General features: G+C 39.5%; 1 protein-coding gene across 2 annotated transcripts in view; it reads right to left on the bottom strand.

Moving 5' to 3' along the window:
• Window positions 1-21,808, bottom strand: part of GRK4 (G protein-coupled receptor kinase 4) — a 1,249,698-nt gene that overhangs the window by 67,507 nt on the left and 1,160,383 nt on the right. For both annotated transcript variants that reach the window (XM_044062922.1, XM_044062923.1), the window contains exon 14: window positions 9,865-10,002. In XM_044062922.1, the coding sequence (XP_043918857.1) occupies window positions 9,865-10,002 (138 nt within the window). The remainder of the gene's footprint in view (window positions 1-9,864; window positions 10,003-21,808) is intronic.

Raw genomic sequence — 21,808 nt, 5'->3', positions numbered from 1 at the left:
TGTATGTCAGGCAAAGATCACCTCTCAGAAATCTGTGTGATACCAAGTAGACAGCCTTGAAGCAGGGTAGGACATTGCAGTGGCATAGCTGTGGGGGTGTGTGGGGGGAGAGGGGTGGTCCACCCCGGGTGAAACTTTTGGGACTGTCAACTTTAATACTTAAATTTAAGGGCGTTCTGTAAGAACAGTCCTGTAGCATCATCTGTGCATGTATTGTTCTCTTCCTGTCCATGTGCAATTTTAAAACATTTGCTGTAAGGAGAGTTTTCTAATTGCTGTGCTGCCCGATTTAATTCTTCTGCTGCTGCTTCTGTTCAAGTAAGGAGGGTTAATTGCTGCTTACATTTGTTTTGCTGGTTCCTGCCTGCTCGAGTATGTGTGCAATTATTGCTGTGCTGCCTGATTTAATTCTTCTGCTGCTGCGCTGCTGGTTAATTGCTGGTTCCTGCCTGCCCAAGTGTGTGTGATTGCTGCTGCTGTGTAAGCAGCCCAATTCCGATTTAATTCTTCTGCTGGTTAATTGTTTTTTTTGTGTGTGTGTGATTTAATTCTTCTCCTGGTTAATTGGGGTGTGTGTGTGTATGTATGTATGTATATATGTGTGTATATACACACACACACACACACATATATATATATATATATATATATATATATACACACATAAAATGCCCCATTTAGGTATACTTGGTGGTTAGTGTTACTCAGGCTCAAACCCTGTACCTTAAGTATAAGAAACAAGAGCCTGAGTTGTCTACCCATAGCACCACTTGTGATTCTAGCTCTAAACTGTCCAGATTTTCACAGAATGCTTGCAATGTTTGGCTCATACTTTTGCAATGTTCCTCTTACAATTTGTGGCTTTCTGGCAAATAAGTAATCTGAATTCACAAAATTATGATAGGAAGACTGAAACTTAAATGGCTATCTTTCAGGAAATGCATGGTAACACAAAACACTGTCTTCTAAATGGCTATCTTTCAGGAAATGCATGGTAACACAAAACACTTTATTCTAGCAACCTTGTAAGATTATACAAGAAATGTTCATAGGTGTTTACTAGGTTAATGGCCCTGGGGCCTTTACAAGCCTAGCCTATAGGATTACCCTGGCATTGTGCCACCCGACCTTAGTTTCCAGTGCCTCTGTCGAGTACAGCCACTGGAGTGATATCGTTCTGGGCCTTTGCCTCCCCCCAAATAAATTTGGACTTTTTCCAGATTTCTTGTACTACAAAGTTGACAGATTTAGCTGAGTGTCAAGTCAAGATTTTACAAGGAGCTGAGAGTTTCAGGGGAGGAGAACTTTAGTGCTGCATATGCTAAGTGTGTTTGCATTGTTAGCAGCACAACAGGTAATATACTTGTTTTTGATGCAGAAGGCTATGGGTTTTGCTCCCACAGTACATGGATTGATTACTGATATTATACTTTGTTGTACTTTAAAGAGGGTGGATGCTGCAGTTCTGAGAATGTCCTCCTTTGGAGGAGATTCCTAGTAACTGTGAACCTGTTATCAGTTTGCCATCCATTCCCTATTGCAATATTACTAGCTTTTTTAATGAAACACAGGCAATTGTGAGATTGTATTGCTTTGTTTAGCAATTGTCTATCAGTGTTTGTACTATAAAATTTAAAATAAAAGTTTTAAATGAAATACAAATAATCATTGTAGAAGTAAAGCATAAAGCAGTAGCACACTGCAGTGTTTATGGTAAATGCGGAGAAATAGCCAAATAATGGGACACTGGAATGCCTGCAGGGGGAGGGCTGTGTATGGTAGGGCCGCATTTGACCATGATTTCGAGAGGGGGAGGAGCCGCAAATTCAAAGACATCCCTAGCTGGCACAAACTCTAGCTACACCACTGGGACATTGTGTTTGCTCCCTGTATTCTTTTTGTAAGGAACTTTTGTGGATGTTCCAGTTGCTACATGTTTTTGGTCAGGTACATACTGAAGGGGGCAGTATACTGTATGATGGGCCAGATGAGGGCCAAGTACAGTGGTATGATGACATCTCTATACCTACTCTGCCCTTGCTTAGAAGTTGAGCAACATAGAAGGATTTGCTTACTGTCTTTGACACGTTAGTTGACGGCTAGGTTACCATCTACATAAGTTCCCAGATCCCTGACTAGTGAATCAACTTTTAAGGGTGTTTTATTGATGATGCAGTTACCTGTGGTGGCAAACTTCCCAAAAGGTACCATAATATACTTCTTGGTATTGAGTTTTAAACCATGGCTTTGGCATCAAGCATTTGTCTGTGTTATACCTTCCTGATGAGGTCCTCTTGTCTTGCAGTGTCTGCTCCCAGTTTCCACTCATGTGTGAACTTGGTTAACCAGATGCCTTTGACATTGGGTTTGACATCCGAGAAGTAGATGCCAAACAGAAGTGGCATAGCACAAAGTCCTGGGGACTCCACTGGTGACTGGCCTCTTTGTGGAGGTGGCCTCACAATTCTAACCTCTTGTATCCCATCAGTGAACCAGATAGATATCTAGTGTGCTATAAAGGGGGTTATACCTAGCTCAGTAAGTTTGTTGACAATGCCCAAGTGAGGTTTTGTATCAAATGCTTTAGCCAGTATGCACCATTTTCCCCTCATCCATTGCCTTAGTGACTTTTTCAAAGAAGCCCACCAGATTCAGTACGCATGAGCTTCATTTCACCAAGATAAACTAGGATGGATCCAGTGTCTGAAAGTCTTCTTTGTCCTTGTTGATAATCTCTATGATAATTATCTTCATGGCTTTGCAAATAAGACTATTCAGACTAATGGGTCTGTGGTTTCCATGATCTGTTGAAGGTCCTCCCTTATGAAGGGGGATGACCGTTTCAGTCCTCCATTCACATGACACAGAGCCTGGTTTAAGACTATAGTTAAATAAGGACTCAGGGGGTCCTCATAAGTTGCATTTTAGACTATTCAGGAGGCATCCTGGGATGTTACTGGGACCCAATGAGGCCATGTTCTTGGCTTTAGTGAGTGCATCAGTACATGTTCCTTAGTTATAGTTGGAGGGGTTATATTTGAAGGTGTTACTGGGTGGATGGTTGGGGTGAGAGGCATTTCTGCCTGCCTTGCTTGGATTACTTTCGACTACTTAGTAATTCTGTACAACTGTATATTTTTTATTATTATTATTATTTTTTTTTTTACTTAAGACGAGTTTAAGTTCACTATTTCTACTACTATTGTCTGATCTGATTAATATGCAGTGATTAACCAGAGATATATGGACTGAAAATCTTCCACACAGAGAAGTTTCTTACACTGTCTTGAATTATTAAACAAACAATCCTTAAAGTATATGTGCAGGAATGCCTACTTCTCTGACTTCTAATAAGCAACTGTTTTAATTAAGGCAAATGACACATTTCTCAAGGACGTGTTATTTTCCCTTGGTTAATCATACCTCTCAAATGTCCATAATTTTGGAGAATATCCCTGATTTTGCCTCAGTTTTTCCCTGTCATCAAATGTTTGCTTTTCTGATAAATGAGTAAGGCTTACATTCAGTCAATAATGCCAGATGTTAGAGTTTCATACGTGTTCAGAAAATGCAGGTTGATGCAAAACCTACTATTCTAGTAATAGTTAAGTGAATTAAAGTAATAGCTGAAAACTGGCCCGATTTTGGGCTTTTGTCCAGAATTTCTTTGCAAAGAATTTGAGAAGTATGCTTGGTTCATTTCTCAGTTAAGTCCGTCATTACTCTACAAATAGATCTTCAGAATCTGGAATCTTCTCTGGGAATCTATGCTTCAGCTTTAGAAATCAATAAGATCATTACCAGATTCCAAGCATAAACAAGGTGCTCAGTTTGTATTCTACTATAGAGCATTTCTTTATTTCAAAATGTATGTTTGCTACAGTTAAAAAAAATAAACCTTCCAACAGAGTTAACCCAGGTTAAAAAAAAATGTACATTGCAGTACTTTTTAGCAAATGCTAAATTCATACAGTATATGTTCTTTCATACCTCTGAGAAACCAAAATTATTGAAATGGTGATTTGTCTCTGTTCTTACTCAATACCATCTCATTTTAAATAGTCTGGAACAGCTAGAGTTAAACAGGCTCATGGAAACTTTTGGTTGTGCTACTCCACTACTGATAATTGGTGAAGGAAAACTAGAGTTCTTACTGAACAACTTAATGGCACACTTCTGACATTGGAGTATGAAAACTAGATACTGGCCTATAATTTAACTGTCCAAAATACAAAAAAACTGTTCTGTTTGCTAGCAATTATGGGTGCATGTAGATATGGACTGATGGATTGATAATTCCATAAAAGTATATGTAGCAAATAACTTGATGTCAAGGTAAGCTGCCTGATTTTGCTAATCGTTTCAATGATGGCACTGGCAACATATGCAAGTATGAAAGGAGCACATAGATGCATAGAGGATTAAGAGTGGACAATCAAATGGAATCTCTCTGTTGGACATGGGAGGAGACCAGACTTCTGCTCCTGGCTCTGTGTAGTAGAAATGTAAAGCTTGGACTATGACCCAGATGACATGAATTCAAGTAGAAGCTCGAGTGCTGAAACAGCCTAGTAGAGTTATAGGAGAAAATGAATGTCTGTCAACCTTCCTGTGGTGAGGAGGAGGGTCCTCTGGTCAGCATATCATCACCATGCAACACCGAGATGGCTAGAAATGGTGCTGTGGCTTTTCATGCTACCCAACTGTTGTTCTTCACATTTCTTCTCTATGTCAACTAACCTAGAACAGTCCCCTGGACTCGTAGCCCCCATGTACAGTGAGTGCAGTGGAAACTTTTAATTTAGCTTTAGCTTCCTCAATATTTGCAAAACAGATACCCTACTTAAAAAAAAAAAAAACACACACACACACACACACAAAAAAAAAAAAAAAAAAAAAACTTTCAGCACAGCTGGGAGGACAATTTGTATTTGAACCTGTATTTCATGCACTATGACTGCACCCTAAAACTGCACCTTCTGCTGAAACGTCACTTCTGAAAACTCATGACTCACATACACCACTTGACTTGCTACTGTAAAGTTACATTTTGGTTTCCATAACTGTCATAGTAGTTACTTATTTTCATATGTAAATACAAAGTATGTCAAAATTATACTGGGTTTACTACAAAAACCTCTCAAACTGACACTAGCAACCTGACTACATCCTTAATCCCTAGTCATGGTTTTGCAAACCGTGTCCATACATACTTCATTGAATATCAAATCTAGACCCTCTTTCACCTTGCAGTATTCAAGTCAGTCTAAGGTTCAACCTTAATGTCTTATATCATAGGTAGTTACTAGGCATGCAGTCCAGGAGACCATTATCCTCCGTTGCAAGCAACTCCTGCTGCACATATTCCACTTGACCATAACACCACTTATTTCACACTCACACCACCTACTGCATTATTGGAATTGTGAAGCCTGTTACATGATAAAACACTGTTACTATAACCAGAGATATCTTTGAATTTTAAAGGAGATATAAATATGAGTTATTATCCACCTGCTTTATTAAGTATACATGATTGCTGTACTAGCTTTTGATGATTTGACAGACATGTTACAATATACCAAGATAAAGTAACTTGCAGTGGTTGGGGGCCCCCCAGAACAGGGGGCCCCCAGTGACTGCAGAGTTCACCGGTGCCTAAAGCCGGCTATGCAGCTATATACCAGGGTTATATTTCCTTCCACATGTTCAGACCACAAACTGAAGGTGTGAGAAGTAAAGGAGGTGGTATACCAATATTCATTAAATATAAATACACCTCTAGATTGGTTAAACAGCACGATTCCCTTGAATTATTTCAGGTGCAAGTGACTATAGGTTAGACCCCCTCTTTAGATCATTGCCAGCTATAGGACCTCCTCCATGAGTCAGGAAATCCACTCAGCTTACTTGGATCTACTTGAGTTAATCAAGATACAACAAAACACCCTGATTCTGGGTGACTAATTACCCCATTCAATGACTGGGTAAATTAAATGTGTTCTAGCTTACTTACCCAAAGGTTCCTGGACTTTGTTAACTCCAATGTCCTTGACCAACTGGTTAACACACCCACAAGGGGCTCAAATATCCTGGATCTTGTGCTCAGGATGGGGACTGCTGCACCACCCCCAGTGTCTGGCCATCCCTGGTGAGATCTGACTGCAAATCAGTCTCGCTAGAAGTAACTATAACACAATAACCCCCACACCCCCCACACCCACAGCAGCTACTAGACTAAAAAACTTCTCCAAGGCCAACTACAACCTCTTATGTGACAGCATAAATAGTTTCATAGCCCCACCCCCACTGATGGAACAGACACCTATGCTGAGTTATACACCAATGCTTTAAACAAGCACCTGTACAAATGTATTGAGTCTGCTGTACCTGACGGGAAAAAAGTAAGATATTCAAGGAAAAACAAACCTGCCCAGTGGACAACTGCCATTAATAGGCCATAAAATAGGAGAAAGAAATTGCTGTCTAAGAGTAGGAAGTAATGGTCTCAAAACAAATAACACTCCCTCCTCAACTTAAACAAGCAAATAAGACTCCTAGTGAAGTCGTCCAAAACTAACTATGAGTCCAAATTAGCTTCCCTAACTAAGGATAACCGCAAGACATTCTTTAGTTACATCCATAACCTAAAAGGTAAGGCTCAGATTTGTGCTGAATTCTTAGCTATTGGTAGTATATACAGAGAATCTCTGGATATAGCAAACCTGCTGGCTGACAGGTTCAGTGAAAAACTTCACTCCACTCTCCCCGCCATATATACCCCAAAGCATCCCCACACCTGTCCCCCACCTAGCATCTCCAAAGAGCAAGTCTTAAACACCCTCTCCAAGGCCAAAACCACAGCCTCTATGGGACCAGACAACATCTCGGGCTGTGTTCTACACAGGTTAAAACAGTAAGTAGCATCACCATTGGGCATGCTTTTCCATGACGGCCTAAGCACTGGTTTTGTCCCAGTGAAATGGAAAACTGCTACAGTCATTCCTTTGCACAAAGGAGGTGTATCCATGGACCCCAGGAACTACAGACCCATTAGCCTGACCAGCTTTATCTGCAAGGCCATGGAACAAATCATCATGGACCTTATTAATAAAGATATAGATAATCTCCAAACACTTGATCCCACCTAGTTTGGCTTTGTCAAGGGGAAATTATGCCTGCTAAACTTGGTAAATTTTTTTGAGACAGAAAACAAAGCCTTAGAAGAGGGCAAAATCTGTGCATATGGCCCACATAGACTTACCCAAAGCATTTGATACAATCTGCCACCACTTAGACATCATTGATAAACTCACCCAGCTGGGCATCAACCATACTGTATTGTGGGAACCTATGCTGTCAGGTGGGTTGCAGACTGGCTCACCGATAGAGCTCATATGATCAAAAGAGGGGACTCCACCTCCTCCAGTATAACAGTAACCAGTTTTGTACCCCAGGGATTGGTTCTGGAACCCCTACTGTTCAGAATCCACTTCGCCTAAATACAGGCTAAAACTAAAGAACTGTGGCTGACAAAGTTTACCTTTGGTATGTCCCTTTCTGAACACCTGCAGCAACTGGAGACAGCACAAAGGTTCCTTACAAAGAAAATTCAGGGTCTTTAAGATCTGTCTTATGTGGACAGACTGAAATCATTGTCAATTTACTCTGTGTTATACATATTGCTCAGAGGCAACCTGTGCCTTGCATATACAGCAATCTCTGACCCAGTTTTAATGGAAATGCTGCACATTTGCAAGTCAAATTGCACATGGGTCACTGGCTCAAAGGACCTTAACTTGGTATGTGACATCAACAGAACTTGCTGGAGAGAGAGATTTGTCTCACAGAAGGTGCCTCATATCTTTGAAACAAGCTTCCTGTTCATGTTAAACAAAGCCCCTCGTTGGCCCTATTTAAGCATAATTTGGACAATTGGATGGGTAACCAGAAATTCACCCCAGGGCTTCCACCAGAGTTCCCTCTTGGACAGGGGGAATTGGTGCTGATTTTAGTGTCTGCTTGAACCAGACACCCATGGGGAACATGGGTGGAACTTGGCTAGGCTTGTAAGGGTCCTGGGGTCATTAGCATAGTAACCTTCTATGATCCAACTATTTTACTCAACCTTCTCATAGCTGACTGAATACATTACTTTATGGGACGTCTATAGTCCTCATGAAAATAAAATTCTCTGACAAGATTTATCATCAGTTTGAAAACAGGCAAGCAAGAAAACAGCAGCACTAGTTTCATGATACTTTTTCATCATAAAAGAAAAAAAGGGCACATCTCCTCGCACACTTCATCAAGAATCACATCAAAGGTAGAAATATATTCAGTGGTGAATCCCAGGCAGTTAACAAGTACTGTTTATAAACAAATGCCAAAAACAAAGGATGCAAAGAATCATACCTTGGTTTTAAAACAAGGTAGCTAAACCTTGTAGTATTCACAGCCTAAAGCAGCAGCGGTATTTTAAAATGCAGAGAACTCCCAGTACTGAATACATACCAAGTCAGACAAAAATCCTGAAGTGAAATATTCATGGTTCTTAAAACTTCTAAAAGTAGAGAGTAAACACAAAGCCCTTATTGATTTAACAGTTTTCGATCAGAGAATGGATAACAAAAATAAATGAAATTCCTAGGGACTCAAACAAGAGAGTCTGGCATACATGGGGCTGAGAAAAATTGTAGCATAGAATACCCAATAACCATTCTGGGTGTATAGATGGCTTAGGCGATAACATGGCTTGGCGTATGTTGGAAATGTGGACTTAGAAAAGTTACAATCATAGGCCAAAAACTCCTGGAGGTGGGGGGGTGGGGGTGGGGTCTTGAGGATAGTGCAGACATGTCGACATTTTGTATACATATATTAATTATACACATATATAGTGTTAAACCATTGCAGAACTGAATCATGCTTGTCTCCATGTGTGTACACTTTGTATCATAAACAATGAAAAGAGAATTTTAAGCCCCTTAATGGCTGCTGATGTTTTACTCAGGGGAAACGCCAACCAAGGTACAATGAGTAGATAAAGACTATTAAGTGTTGCTATGATTATATGAGGCCTCCAAATAGTAGCACAAAATAAAATACAAATTTTTGTTGCTGACCATTGATGCCCCTTACAAGGAAAGGGAAATGTGGAACATTATCACCACAATAAACAGAACATGCTGGAGGGATAGGTTCCTGTCCCAGAGATCTCCCGTACTCTAGAACAAACTACCCATTAATTTCAAGCAAAGCTCCTCATCAGCCCTCTAAGAAAAACCTTGACGACTTGGATGGGAAATAGAAAATTCACCCCAGGGATCACTTTAGTGGCACTGCTTGATAGGGGCACAGGAAAATAATTTTCTTGGGTGGCTAAAGTCAGGGAACCTTTTTGGCTAGGCTTACATAGGCCCCAGGGCCGACAGCCTAGTACCTATCTATGAACCCATAAATTCATATACTAGTGTTAGATATGCACTAGAAAAATTCCTGAAGAATGGAAAGGAAAACAGAAAATCTTTGCAAAATATGATAAAATAAGGAAGTTACCTGTCCAAATTTGTAAGCCTACTTATGATTATGATAGTAAAAACATTTCTCCACATTTGTCTGTGCATTTCTGTACAGACTCGGGCACTATACTTCACAACATTTAAAGGCAGACTTCTCATATACAAGCTCTACATAAACTATAATTTATGAGTGCTGCATAGCAAAGAAAACTGTGCTATGAAAAATAATTCAACTAACATGACCAGTGTAATGCATAGAACCAAATTTAACAGTGTGGCATGGCCATGCGAAATACAGAATATGTGGAAACATGCTTTAAGAATGTTCTGAGCAGGTAGTTACCTCATTTTGCCATGGGATGGAGACACTGCCAGTTACAAACTTGGAGTAGAAGTCATCATCGGTGGGATCCAGGTTAACACCTTTGACAGTTGAAAATTGTTCAATGTCTAAAACATCTTTACAATACACTGCCCTGGGCTGTAATGAGAAAGGAGAAATATTTTTGTCCAGATAAAGTCTTAACCGAAAAAAAAAATATGGAAGAATATTGCATACTACTTTCATATGGTTTTCACATTATAACTTAACATTAACTGCCCACTGGTAACAGACCGATCATAAATAAGCTATATACTACTATTAAAAATGCAGCTAGCTTACCCACCATGTCAGAAAATTCAGCTATCCTCTCACTGTTTTAAGACCCCTGCATTTTGTCTACTTTTGTGGGAAACCCTAACAGTACACACAAGCCAGAAATATTTGTAAAAAGTCTTGACAACATACATCCGTCTATCCATCTCCATTTAACGCATGAATCTACTCCGATACTTCTGTATTTATTTTTCAAAGCATTTTACTTAAACATATGGAGGTTGTAATCACTCATCTGTAGATACATCCTAGAGACAGGAAAAAAGAAGACCCAAGTTTACAAAAAATATACACCCAAGTTCACAGGTATATACTAGGCTAATGACCACCAGGACCTTTATAAACTTAGCTATACAACTCAACACAATTGTGTCCCTATGCATCATGGGTGTTTATTAGGAGGGGGTATATGTTATTTCAAAGTTTCTAGAGATTATGTGGTGGTGGTATGTTTATTTTGGGCATTACTGTCTACCTCTGTCTAGTAGAGATTTGGGGCCAGATCCATGGTATACAGAGAGGACTTTAAGACTATCTGTGTAGGATAATGTGTTTATACCCTGGATTCTCCTGGTAGGGAGACTTTGTGTGAGTTCCAGCTGTTGCATATGTCTGGTCAGGTACATGCTGAAGGGGGCATTATACTCGATGGGCTTGATACTGGCTGAATAAAGTGATACTATGAGCTCCTTTGTTCTGGATGCCATGCCCTATCCTACTTAGAAGATGGGTGATGTAGAGTGCTTTTCTTACTAACCTGGCCACATGTTGGTGAAAGGCCAGATAAATGCCTGCATATGTTCCCAGATCCCCGACTACCGGGTCAGCTCTTAGGGGCGTCTTATCAATGGAGTAATTAGCCTGGCTGGCAGTTTTCCCAAAAGGCAGGCATTGAGTTTAAATCCATGACAGTCATTTGTCGTGTTAGATCCTATTGCAAGATGTTTGTGTCATGTGGGAATTTATGATAGTTTTCAATTTGCAGTCATCTGTGAATTTGGCAAGCCAAAGGCCCTTGAAATTAGCCTTTACCTGCAAGAAGTAGATAGCAAATAGAAGTGGTCCCAGCATGGAGTACTGAGGTACCCCACTGGTGAAAAAGACTCTTAGTGGAAGTGGTCTAACCAATCCTTACTTCTGTTTGCAAGCCAGCTGCCAATCCAGCAAATTACTTAGGGATTTATGCCCAGTACAATGAGTTTGTCCACTATACCTAAAAGAGGTATTATATCAAATACCTTAACCAGGTCCAGGTAGGCGGTTTGCATAGTTTTCTCCTCATCTACTGCAGTGGTGCAGCGGTTAACATTGTCGCCTCACAGCAAGAGGTTCACCAGTTCAATTCTTGGCTGGGGTGCCTTCTGTGTGGAGTTTGCATGCCCTCCCTGCATTCACATGGGTTTCCTCTGGGTACTCCCATTTCCTCCCACATTCTAAAACAGATGCGTTTGGAGCGTTTCTCCCCAGGCCTCTGCTGAAAATACGCTATGTCCTAGTCAGACTTTTCCGGTCAACAAATGATATATAAATAAATAAATAAATCCATTGCCTTGGTGACCTTCTCAAAGAAGTCCACCAGGTTTAGTAGCTGTGATCTTCCCTAGACAAAAACAAACTAGGTTGAATCCAGCATCTGAAGGTTGCCCATGTCTTTGATCATTTCCCTGATAAATCATTCCATGGTTGGCATATTAGACTAGTCGGACAATTAGGTTTATAATTTCCAGGGTTCGTTGATGGCCCGCCGTTGTGAAGTGGGATAACCGTTGCAGTCTTCCATTCTCGTGGTACAAAGCCTTTTTTCCCCCTAAGTGGTCCTGATAGGTCGTGTTTCAAGCTAAAGAACAATTTAGCATTTCAAGACCATCTCATTGTAGCAGATGACAACATATGTGAAATATACCAGTCAAAAGCACAGATCTACCTGACTTAAAACTATGAAGGCGGTGGTGTTTCGATATTCATAAAGGATGCGCACACCTCCAGACTGGTAGCCCAACATAACGCATCAGAGATACTTCAGGTGCAGCTAACATTGGGTAAGACAGCAATTCAGGTCATAGCCTGCTACAGGTGCCCAACCATGACCCAAGACTCACACTCCACGTTCCTAAGCACCTTGGAGAATATTAGGGTCCAACCTAACACTCTCATACTGGGCGACTTCAACTATCCCTCCATTAACTGGGAAAACTACTCATGTACCAATACACTTCCTCAACATTTCCTGGAATTCATTAATTCCAATGCCCTGGACCACCTCATTCTTACCCCCACTAGAGGTAGCAACATCCTTTACCTGGTCATTACTAACATGGGTGACTGTTGTTCTATACCAATAGTTAGCTCCTCCTGGGTTAGATTCAACCACAAACTAATCACCTTGGAAATCCACATTCCCCCCCCCACAAAGTTAACCACCATGAAAAACCTCTCCAACGCTAACTTTGGGCTCCTAAAAACAGAGGTGGCAACTTCACAGCACCCATGCAATTGCAGAACAGCTGCATGACCGCCGAATTATACACTAATGCCCTATACGAACACGTACACAAATTAATGGATCTTGCCATACCCAATAGAACCAAGATGCTCTCCTCCAAAAAAAGGAAACCAATCTGGTGATCCCCTGCCATAAACAAACTCTACAACACAAGGAGGAAACTGATGCAAAATAAGGTGAAGTCCCAAGACTGGAAAAACTCCCTTATCAGCCTCAACAAAAAGTTGAGATCCCTCATCAAATCCTCTAAAGCTAGCTATGAAAACAGAATTGCAGCAGATAGTAAAGACAATCACAAGGCCTTCTATAGTTATGTAAAGAATCTCCATGGCAATACCTAGCTTTGCTCGGAGCTGTTGCACAATGGCATGTTCTATACTGAGCCAACAGATATTGCCAATATACTGGTCGACAGATTCAATGCCAAATTTACCCCTCCTCCCTTCAAAGGACCAGTCACAATACCATTAGATTGCCAGGCACCCACTATTACTGCTGCACAGGTTAAAACAGCACTGTCCAAGGCCAAGAGTACACATGCACTACAGAGTGAACTGGCACCTCACCTTTGTGCCCTGTTCAATCACAGCCTCACCTCAGGCTTTGTCCCTACTGAATGGGGCACTGCTACAGTCATCCCTCTCCACAAAGGAGGAGCAACTACAGACCCTGGGAGCTATCGCCCCATTAGCCTGACAAGTCTGATATGCAAAGCTATGGAACACATCATCATGGACCTAATAAACAAGGATATAGGGAATATCCAAACTCTGGATCCCACACAGTGGGTAGATCATGCCTGCTCAACCTGGTCAACTTCTTTGAGTCAGTCACCAGAGCTGTGGATGATGGCATGGTGGTTCATACAGCCTCTACCTTGGTCTGGCCAAGGCCTTTGATACCGTTCCCTGCTCAGGAATCATAGAAAAACTCACTAAGCTAGGCATCAACTCCTATATCACTAGGTGGGTTGCAAACTGGCTCACAGGTAGAACCCACAGTGTGAAAGAAGTGACTCCAAGTCAGACTGCCGACCAGTCATGAATGGAGTCTCACAGGGTTCAGTTCTGGGTCCTCTTGTTTGGTATCTACTTGTCTGAAATCCAGGCCAACACGAACAGATTCTGGCTGACAAAGTTAGCAGACGATTACAAGTTGGGAGCCATAATTAACTCCTCAAGTGATGTTGACATCCTACAGAAAGGCCTCATTGAGACCAAAGACTGGTGTCAGAACCATGGCCTTAAGCTCAATGCCAAAAAATGTGTAGTCATCCCCTTTGGGAAAAACCTGGTTCCCATGAATTACCACATCGATGGCAGTCCACTAAACACAGAAGGTGTCATAAGAGATCTGAAAACACAGTTTGACAGCAACCTCTCTTTCGACCTCCACACTGCCACTGTGGTCAAAAAGTCCTTCTATGTGGCATATCTCATTACTAAGGGTTTTGCATCCAGGAAGAAAAAGGTCATTGTCCCTCTCTACTCTTCTCTAATTAGGTCAATCATAGAGTACAATGCCCCATTTGGCATGTACCTCACTAGACACCTGCAACAATTGGAGAGGCTGCAAAACTGCCTCACAAAGAGGATCCTAGGTCTTAAACACTTGTCCTATATGGATAGACTCAAAAAACTCCAACTATTCTCTGTCTCATATTGCCTACGTAGAGAAAATCTCTTTTCGACTTACAAAGCCATATCTGACCCAGCACTGTTAAAAATGCTACATCTAAAGAAATCCCAATCCCTTCGAACTACACACTCCAGAGACCTCAACCTCATTACCACAATCAGCAGAACAAGCTGGATGGACAGGTTCATAACCCAGAGACTGCCCATGGTATGGAATAGACTTCCCATACATGTCAAGTGGAGCGCCTCACTGGCCCTCTTCAAGAGAAATCTTGATGAGTGGATGGGAAATAGAAAATTCACCATGGGGATCACTCCAGTGGCTCTACTCGAGAGAGCCACTGGGAACTAAGGTCAGGTGGCACGATGCCAGGGTAATCCTATGGGCTAGGCTTGTAAAGGCTCCAGGGCCATTAGCCTAGTATACACCTATGAATCTATGAAGTCAGGAACTGTTTGTTAATCTACACATTTTTTTTAAATAAGAAACATCTTTATTAAATCACTTATGACATAGGCAATCATGCATTTATATAAATGAAAACAAACCATATTGACAATCTTAGTTGCAAGCATTTTACATCACAAACCATAACGATATAATTTTAGTTGCAAACATTATACAACACTTGCAATCTAACTCAGTCATTGTCAAACATTTCATAGCTCATTCAAATCCTGCCTTCTTTTTAAGCCTCAATCCTCCCCTATATGTACTGCTCCCACAATTCCCATGTTTCCTATGTAATATGTTCCTACCCTTTTCTAAAGATCCCAAATTCAAGCTGTTTTATCCATTTTAGTATATTCACTACTTCTAGTACAGTTGGTTTGGACTTTGATTTCAATTTTCTAGTAATTGCTTTTTTTGGCAGCCACCATAATTAGCCTCAGCAAGGCCTTAGTATGTTTAGGCAATTCCATTTTTTGTTATCATAGCTCAGAAAAATCATTTCTCCAATTGCACCAATTTGCTCACCCAGTATCTCTATCAGAGTTGCCTGCAGGGAATCTTTAAAGTCTGCCAACTCATTACACTTCCAGAAAATATACCAGTTACCTCTTTCTTCCCCACCACACCTCCAAAATTTGCTGTCCACCTGGGAAAAAAATCTCTGGAGTCTACTTGGGGTATACAAATCACTGTAAACATCTCCAAGCAAAAATCCTAAATCTTCTAGATTTTGTTGCATACTTGGGAGACAAACATATATCCAGTTGTTTTTTTGCATTATATGGTCTACTAATTATTCCTTTTGTAACAGCAATTCATCTACATTCTAATAAAAACTCTACCACTGCTGGTCTTTCATTTAGGAACCCCCCCACACACTTCTTTCTCTTGGCCTACACTCCAATATCAATCCTTGATAGGGAAGGCAATCTCTAACTTGCAGTCTAAATAAATTCTTGGCATCTTCCCATTCTTTTACCTTTCCCTCTCTAGTTATTTCTTGCCAATACGTTGGTTCCTTTTCTAATTTTCTCCAATAAATTACAGCCCCCTCTTGCCTGTTCTCTGGATCCCTAATTGCAGTCATCCCTATCAGCAGAATTTCCTTTTTCTATTCCTGTGTTGGCTTAGATCTTAGAATAATTTCTGCTACTTTATGAATATAATATTCTATATGATTAATTGTTATTCTCCTTAAAGACCTACATCCAAAATCTCAGGCTCTCCTTGTTTCCTGAGATTCCCTCCTGTTTCATCATCATCGCTTTTCACTTTGAATTACAGGTTTCTGCTTATGCTATGTATAGGAGCCTTAACTGCATAGTTCTGAAATACCCCTTCAAATCAGGCAATCCCAATCTGCCCTGTTCTAATGGAAGAATCAGTTTATCCCACTTGACTCTTGCCATCTCCCCCGCTCAGATAAAAAAATTTCAGCTCTATTAACTGCAGTCCACAACTTCTCATCTGGTTGATAAAAATATGCCTGACCTATGTATAAGATTAAAGGGAGTAAAATATTTTAACTACTTGTATCTTACTATCCATATCCATAACAGAGCACACAATTTCTCAGTTTATTATCTTTTGTTTAGTCTCTTCCTATGCATTCTTAGCCACCACACCAGAATAATTTTTAATCCATACTTCTAAATTCTTAATTTTATCATGCCCCCATAGATATGGATATTGTTGAAACAATTTGTGTATAGGTACATAATTTACCGTTACTGCCTTTGTTTTAACATCATTAATTCTGTATCTTAAAAAGATATAAAACTGTCTCAAAATGTTCCACAACACTGTAATGTCCTTTTCTGGCTTTATCAGGTATAAAATATCATCTGCAAATACAGCCAGCTTTTCTTGACTACCATACCAATTATATTCGTGAATTTCTGAGTCCCTTATTTTCTTTGCCAATGGTTCTAAATATAATGCAAATAACAAAGAGGAAAGAGGACATCCCTGCCTGGTTCCTGTGCTCAAGTAGAAGCCATCAGAGAGGAACCCACCCACTTTAATTTTTTACCTCAGCTCCCTCATATATCTTTCCAATCAACCTTATAATTTTATCAGGAAATGTAAATGCTTCCATTGCCCTGCTCATAAAGTCCCATCTTACTCTCTCAAATGCATTTTCTGCATCAAGACCCACCAACAACAGTGATATTCTGCTTCTCTCTGGATCATCAATGCTCTGTTAATGTTGCTGAATGTTTGCCTAAGCCTCAACAAAACCACACTGATACGTATCTATCAATTTTGGCATCACTTTTGCCATTCTTTTAGCCATTATAGAAAACACTTTATAATCATGGTTTAGTATTGGAATAGACCAGTAAGAAGCTGAATTTGATGGATCTGTACCCTCTTTAGGTATTACAGCTAACACTGCTTTCTTCCAGGATGTTGGTACTTCTTCCATAAACATTTCCATTTGTACCTTTTCTTGATTTCCATATTTCTCTGCTTTATACAGACTATCATAGAATTTCGGAACTATTTCTAATACTTCTACAGGATTTCCTTATCTTCCTTGTTACAGACTCCATAAAGCTTGGTGACCGCCCTTTCTACTTTCTGTTCCCTGAGTTGTTGTGCTAAAAGTTTGTGTGCTCTAGAGTTATCAAAAACAAAAACATTTACTTAACAGCAATCTTTCTAAACTCATTTACATTATCGAGGTACTCCTTTTACTGTTTTGCATTGCGTTCTGCAATTGCTCCTCTTGTTCTCTGGGATCCCCCCTATTTTGCAATACTTTAACATTTGGCAGTCCATCTAAATAATTATTGTTACTTATCTCCATTCCTTTTATTTCCACTCTTATTTTTAAACTACTTTAATTTTATGGCACTCCCTACTTATATTTTCAGAAGAAATTTCTATCTTCTCTAGTAGCTCCTGAATAATTTCTACTACCCATTCCTTAAATTACTCACATTTCAACATATAGGTGGGAAAATGCCATTGTCTCATTTTTATTTCATTACCCTGTATTTTTATTTAAGTTATTATAGGCGCATGATCTGAAATAGTCATTGGGTGCATATCAAGACCTTCAATTAAATGCACATGTTCCTGTGAAAATGTAAAGTCTGTCTAGCTTAGCCCAGTTTTTGTAACTTGCGGAATAAAATGTAAATTCACTCTCAACTCCAAGTAATGAATTCACATCTTCCATGCCAAATATTTTCATAAATTCCTTAAAAATCTACCCTCCTTTGTTACATTTTCCCTTCTGGGCTCCCCAGACACATCTTCACCGTTGCAAATCAAATTCCAGTCCCATCTATAGCTAGTATTCCTTGCTGAAAGCTGATTATCTGATTTCTCCCAGAATTTTCTTAAGCGCCATTATAGCAGTTTTAGGTAGAATATAAACACATGCCAGTGTAATCCTCCTCCTTTGCAAGTTGGCCCTTAGTACTACAAATCTACAATTATATTTATTATCTTCTTCTGTCACTAGTGGAGCTCCTTTTTCACTTAATAAGTACTCCTCTTTTCCTTTGTCCCAGGTATTCCGCTGAATAACCATCCTGAAGACCTTTATCAAATTCACATGTTCAGTTCTTTCCAAGTGTCTCCCCTGTGGTATAGCTATTTGCACTCTACATTTTTAATACAGTTCGCTACTCTATTTTGTATCTATCTGTGAGACCTATGACATTTAAAGGCATTAAAGAAAGCATTGCTGTATTTAAAAAAGTTATTATTCCCATCTTTTATATATAACAGCATTTTTGTTAAATGTCTAATTCCAGCATTTGTGTTACATGCATATTCTGTTTGTCAGGGTTGATCTTTTATAGTTGTTTCTTGTCATATCTATTCGAACCTATGTCACATCTTATAAAACTTTTTGTTTTACTGAAAGCCCGCAAACAAAAAAAACAACCACGCCCCCTATAACTCCTATAACCTATTAACTTAATAACCTATACAACTCTGTACATCTTATATTGAAGTTTTACCCTCCTAATAGGAACAAATATTGCAAACTGACAGCCACCCTCATAAACTTAAGTTAACCTGAAAGAAAGTTTATCCATGCTAACCCTCATGATGCAGCACGTGCTTCAACTAAGTGCTGCCTGGTTTTATCTTAACTTTATAGCTCTCTCAGCAGAGTAAACACTCAAATGCTTTCAGATAACATTTTCTCCTAGGCATTTCTCTATCCGATTGCCTCTTGGAGACATAATTGCTACTATGCATATATTTTTTGTTACAAGAAAGCCTAATAATATTCAATATTTTTTTCATTTACTTGCTTTCTTTTAAAACTAGTTACTAGATCAAACTTAGGGTCTTAATCCAGTCATTCCCCTATGCACGAATGGGAAAAAATTAAACAAATTTTTCTTTTGTCATGCTCTTTTATCCAGACATTTCTTCCTTTTTTTTACATTGCAGTGCCTACAATTCTTAAAACTGAACAAGGAGAAAAAGATAATGGAAAAATAAAAAAAGGAACATGTTTACTTTAGCATCTTCATTACACTTTAAAAAAAAAAAAATGACTGAGAAAACTTTACTTTATAGCATGCAAAGAAAATCATGCACTACAAAAATAGCACCATTAAGAAAAAAGAATGTTTTACTTACAGTTTACTTTCTCATTTCTCTTCCCCTTTCAAGTATTTTCCAAACATTAATGACATGAAGTAGAGCATATGTTTTGGAGCCCCATACAAGTTTATCAAAGCCCGAAACAGTCCAATATTTCACAATTATAATTACTTTGTAGTCCCATATTTATAAATTTCTAAGTTGCTTTTTATTCTTGTTCACCTCCATCTCCCAAATCCTGTCTTTGCTTCATTTCCAATGTACTCTCAATTCTTCTAGTTAACTCATGTGTTTTTCTTCTCTCAAGCATTTTAAGCTGTAACACTGGAAAATGTTTTACTGGCACAGTCTATGGTCCTTATTACCCGAAGGATGAGAAACAGAATCTCCTTCTGTTTCACAGCTCACTTTTTTTGGACAAACTTTTTTATTTCCTCCTTAGCATATATTTATCAAAAGATGATTTTGTCCCTCCAGGGAAGAATATTTTAAAGATAGCTGGGTACATCAATTTGAATCCGATGCCTGCTTCTCGACATTCCCTGAATAGTGGAATAAATTTACTCTTCTTTTGCCTGCTGTACAATGAGTAGTCATTCTCTCTGCCATCTCTAATGTTTAGTACTTGTCTTTCTGCCACAGTTTTTTTCAGAATCAACTCCTGCTGGTGGTACTGCATCTTTGCTGTTAAAGTTCTAGACTGTACTCTCAAAGCCAGGTTTGGAGCATACACATGATGTGGCCTTTCAATTAACAAGTCCTGCTGTGGAATACCAGTCGCTTATTTGTGCTTTCATAAAATTAATGCAGTCTGTTCCTTCCAGCTTCTCTGGCACAGCAGCAAATCTCAGGTTTTCCCTATGTGCTCTGTTCTCTATTATTTTTTGAAACCCCTTTTCTTGAGAAACCTCATATTCAGCCAGTCCATTCTTTATTTTAACCTCTGATTTTTGCAATTTTATCACCTCTTCTGAATATCAGTTTAAAGCTTCTTCCATTTTCTGCAGCCTTTTGTTGTTTGAGTTGATATACTCCATCAGTGTTGTGTTTATTTTAATTAAGTCTTTGTGCTTATACTTTTCCTCTAGGTTAATGAACGTCTTCTCTAGAGCTTGCACTGCTTTTTGTCGAACAGCTGCAGTACTTTTCCCAGTTTTTTTCCTCACCTTTTGTAGCTAATTTTCTTAAAGGTCCTCTATATTTCTTTTTTCCTGGCATTCGGGCACTGCACTTACTAGCCAGTTACTGAAATTTACACAGAAATATAAATCCACTGGCTTTCTCTACTAAGGTTCTGTTTTCACTCTGGGAGAGCTAGAATTAAGCTATTACTCAATGCGCAGCCAATTTAGAAGTTCTGCTAATCTGCAGTCTCATGCAGAAATAAGGGGTATCCTCCTCCTGCTTGATTCTGAATTGCTCATTCACTATCGTTCAGGCTTTACTGCTTGAGGGACTCAATAGTCAGACACTTATGCTAACTTCAACATGTAAGTGCAGAAAGTATCTTTGCTTACTCAAAGTTCAAAGCTTTATGGAGAAAGTACAATCCCACAAAGAGTTAGGTGTCTTACGTGCAGTAGTGATCACACTTTCTACAATGTGCAATGACCTTGGACAAAGAATAATAAAAGTGAGGCAGTGTGAGCATCGAGGGTGCTTGATCTCATGAAAAAATGCTTTATCTGATTTTAACTAATTTGAGTTAGCTCATGAACTTGTATAGGTTCAAATGTGTGGTTTGAGTGCATTTATTCAACTTGTCAGGTTCTACAAATTTAACCAGAGAACTGCGATTTGAGGTATGCGGTTATGCACTTTAAAGGAGATGCAGTAGAAACAACAGTGGGAGTTCCACACAGGGCAACACTCATCACTCCTACTTCATAGAACATGGCTCTTCAGCTTATGTTCCACATCAGATACCTTATATTCAGAGTATGCACCTCTTCTGTATGTTCATGTAGATTTTCATGGTGGGATGCAGTTTGTTTCCAAATCCCACTAACATCCAAATAGATGAATTTAGTGTTCAAAAAACATCTCTGTGTTTGTGCAGTGTGTATTCTGTGATGCATTGGCATCCCAACCAGGACTGCTTCTGTTTTACAATTGTTGCATGCTGTGATAGAATCTGGCTTGCCATATTAAACTGTATAAAGTGGATACCGAAATACATATTTACAAGAGTGGCAATTCCAAGGCCTCTTAGATGTTCTCCTCCTGCACTGCTTGCACTGGAATGTTCATCTGTTGTGAAAACAATCCCAAAGGGAGTCAGTAAGATGAAAGGAAAACTTTATATTGAGAGATGAATAGTATGAGAGACCAACCCAATGGAGCATGGTGCACATGACTCATTGATGGTGATAATTCAGGGTATGCACATCATGAAGGTTTCACTAGGATTTCTTGAGGTACATCTGGACAAAGCTATAATTATACAGACAGAACTGG

Source organism: Protopterus annectens, chromosome 2.part1 (assembly GCF_019279795.1).
Source record: "Protopterus annectens isolate FY-2018-M chromosome 2.part1, PAN1.0, whole genome shotgun sequence".
Classification (NCBI taxonomy): Eukaryota; Metazoa; Chordata; order Ceratodontiformes; family Protopteridae; genus Protopterus; species Protopterus annectens.
This window is presented reverse-complemented; position numbering and strand designations above follow the sequence as displayed.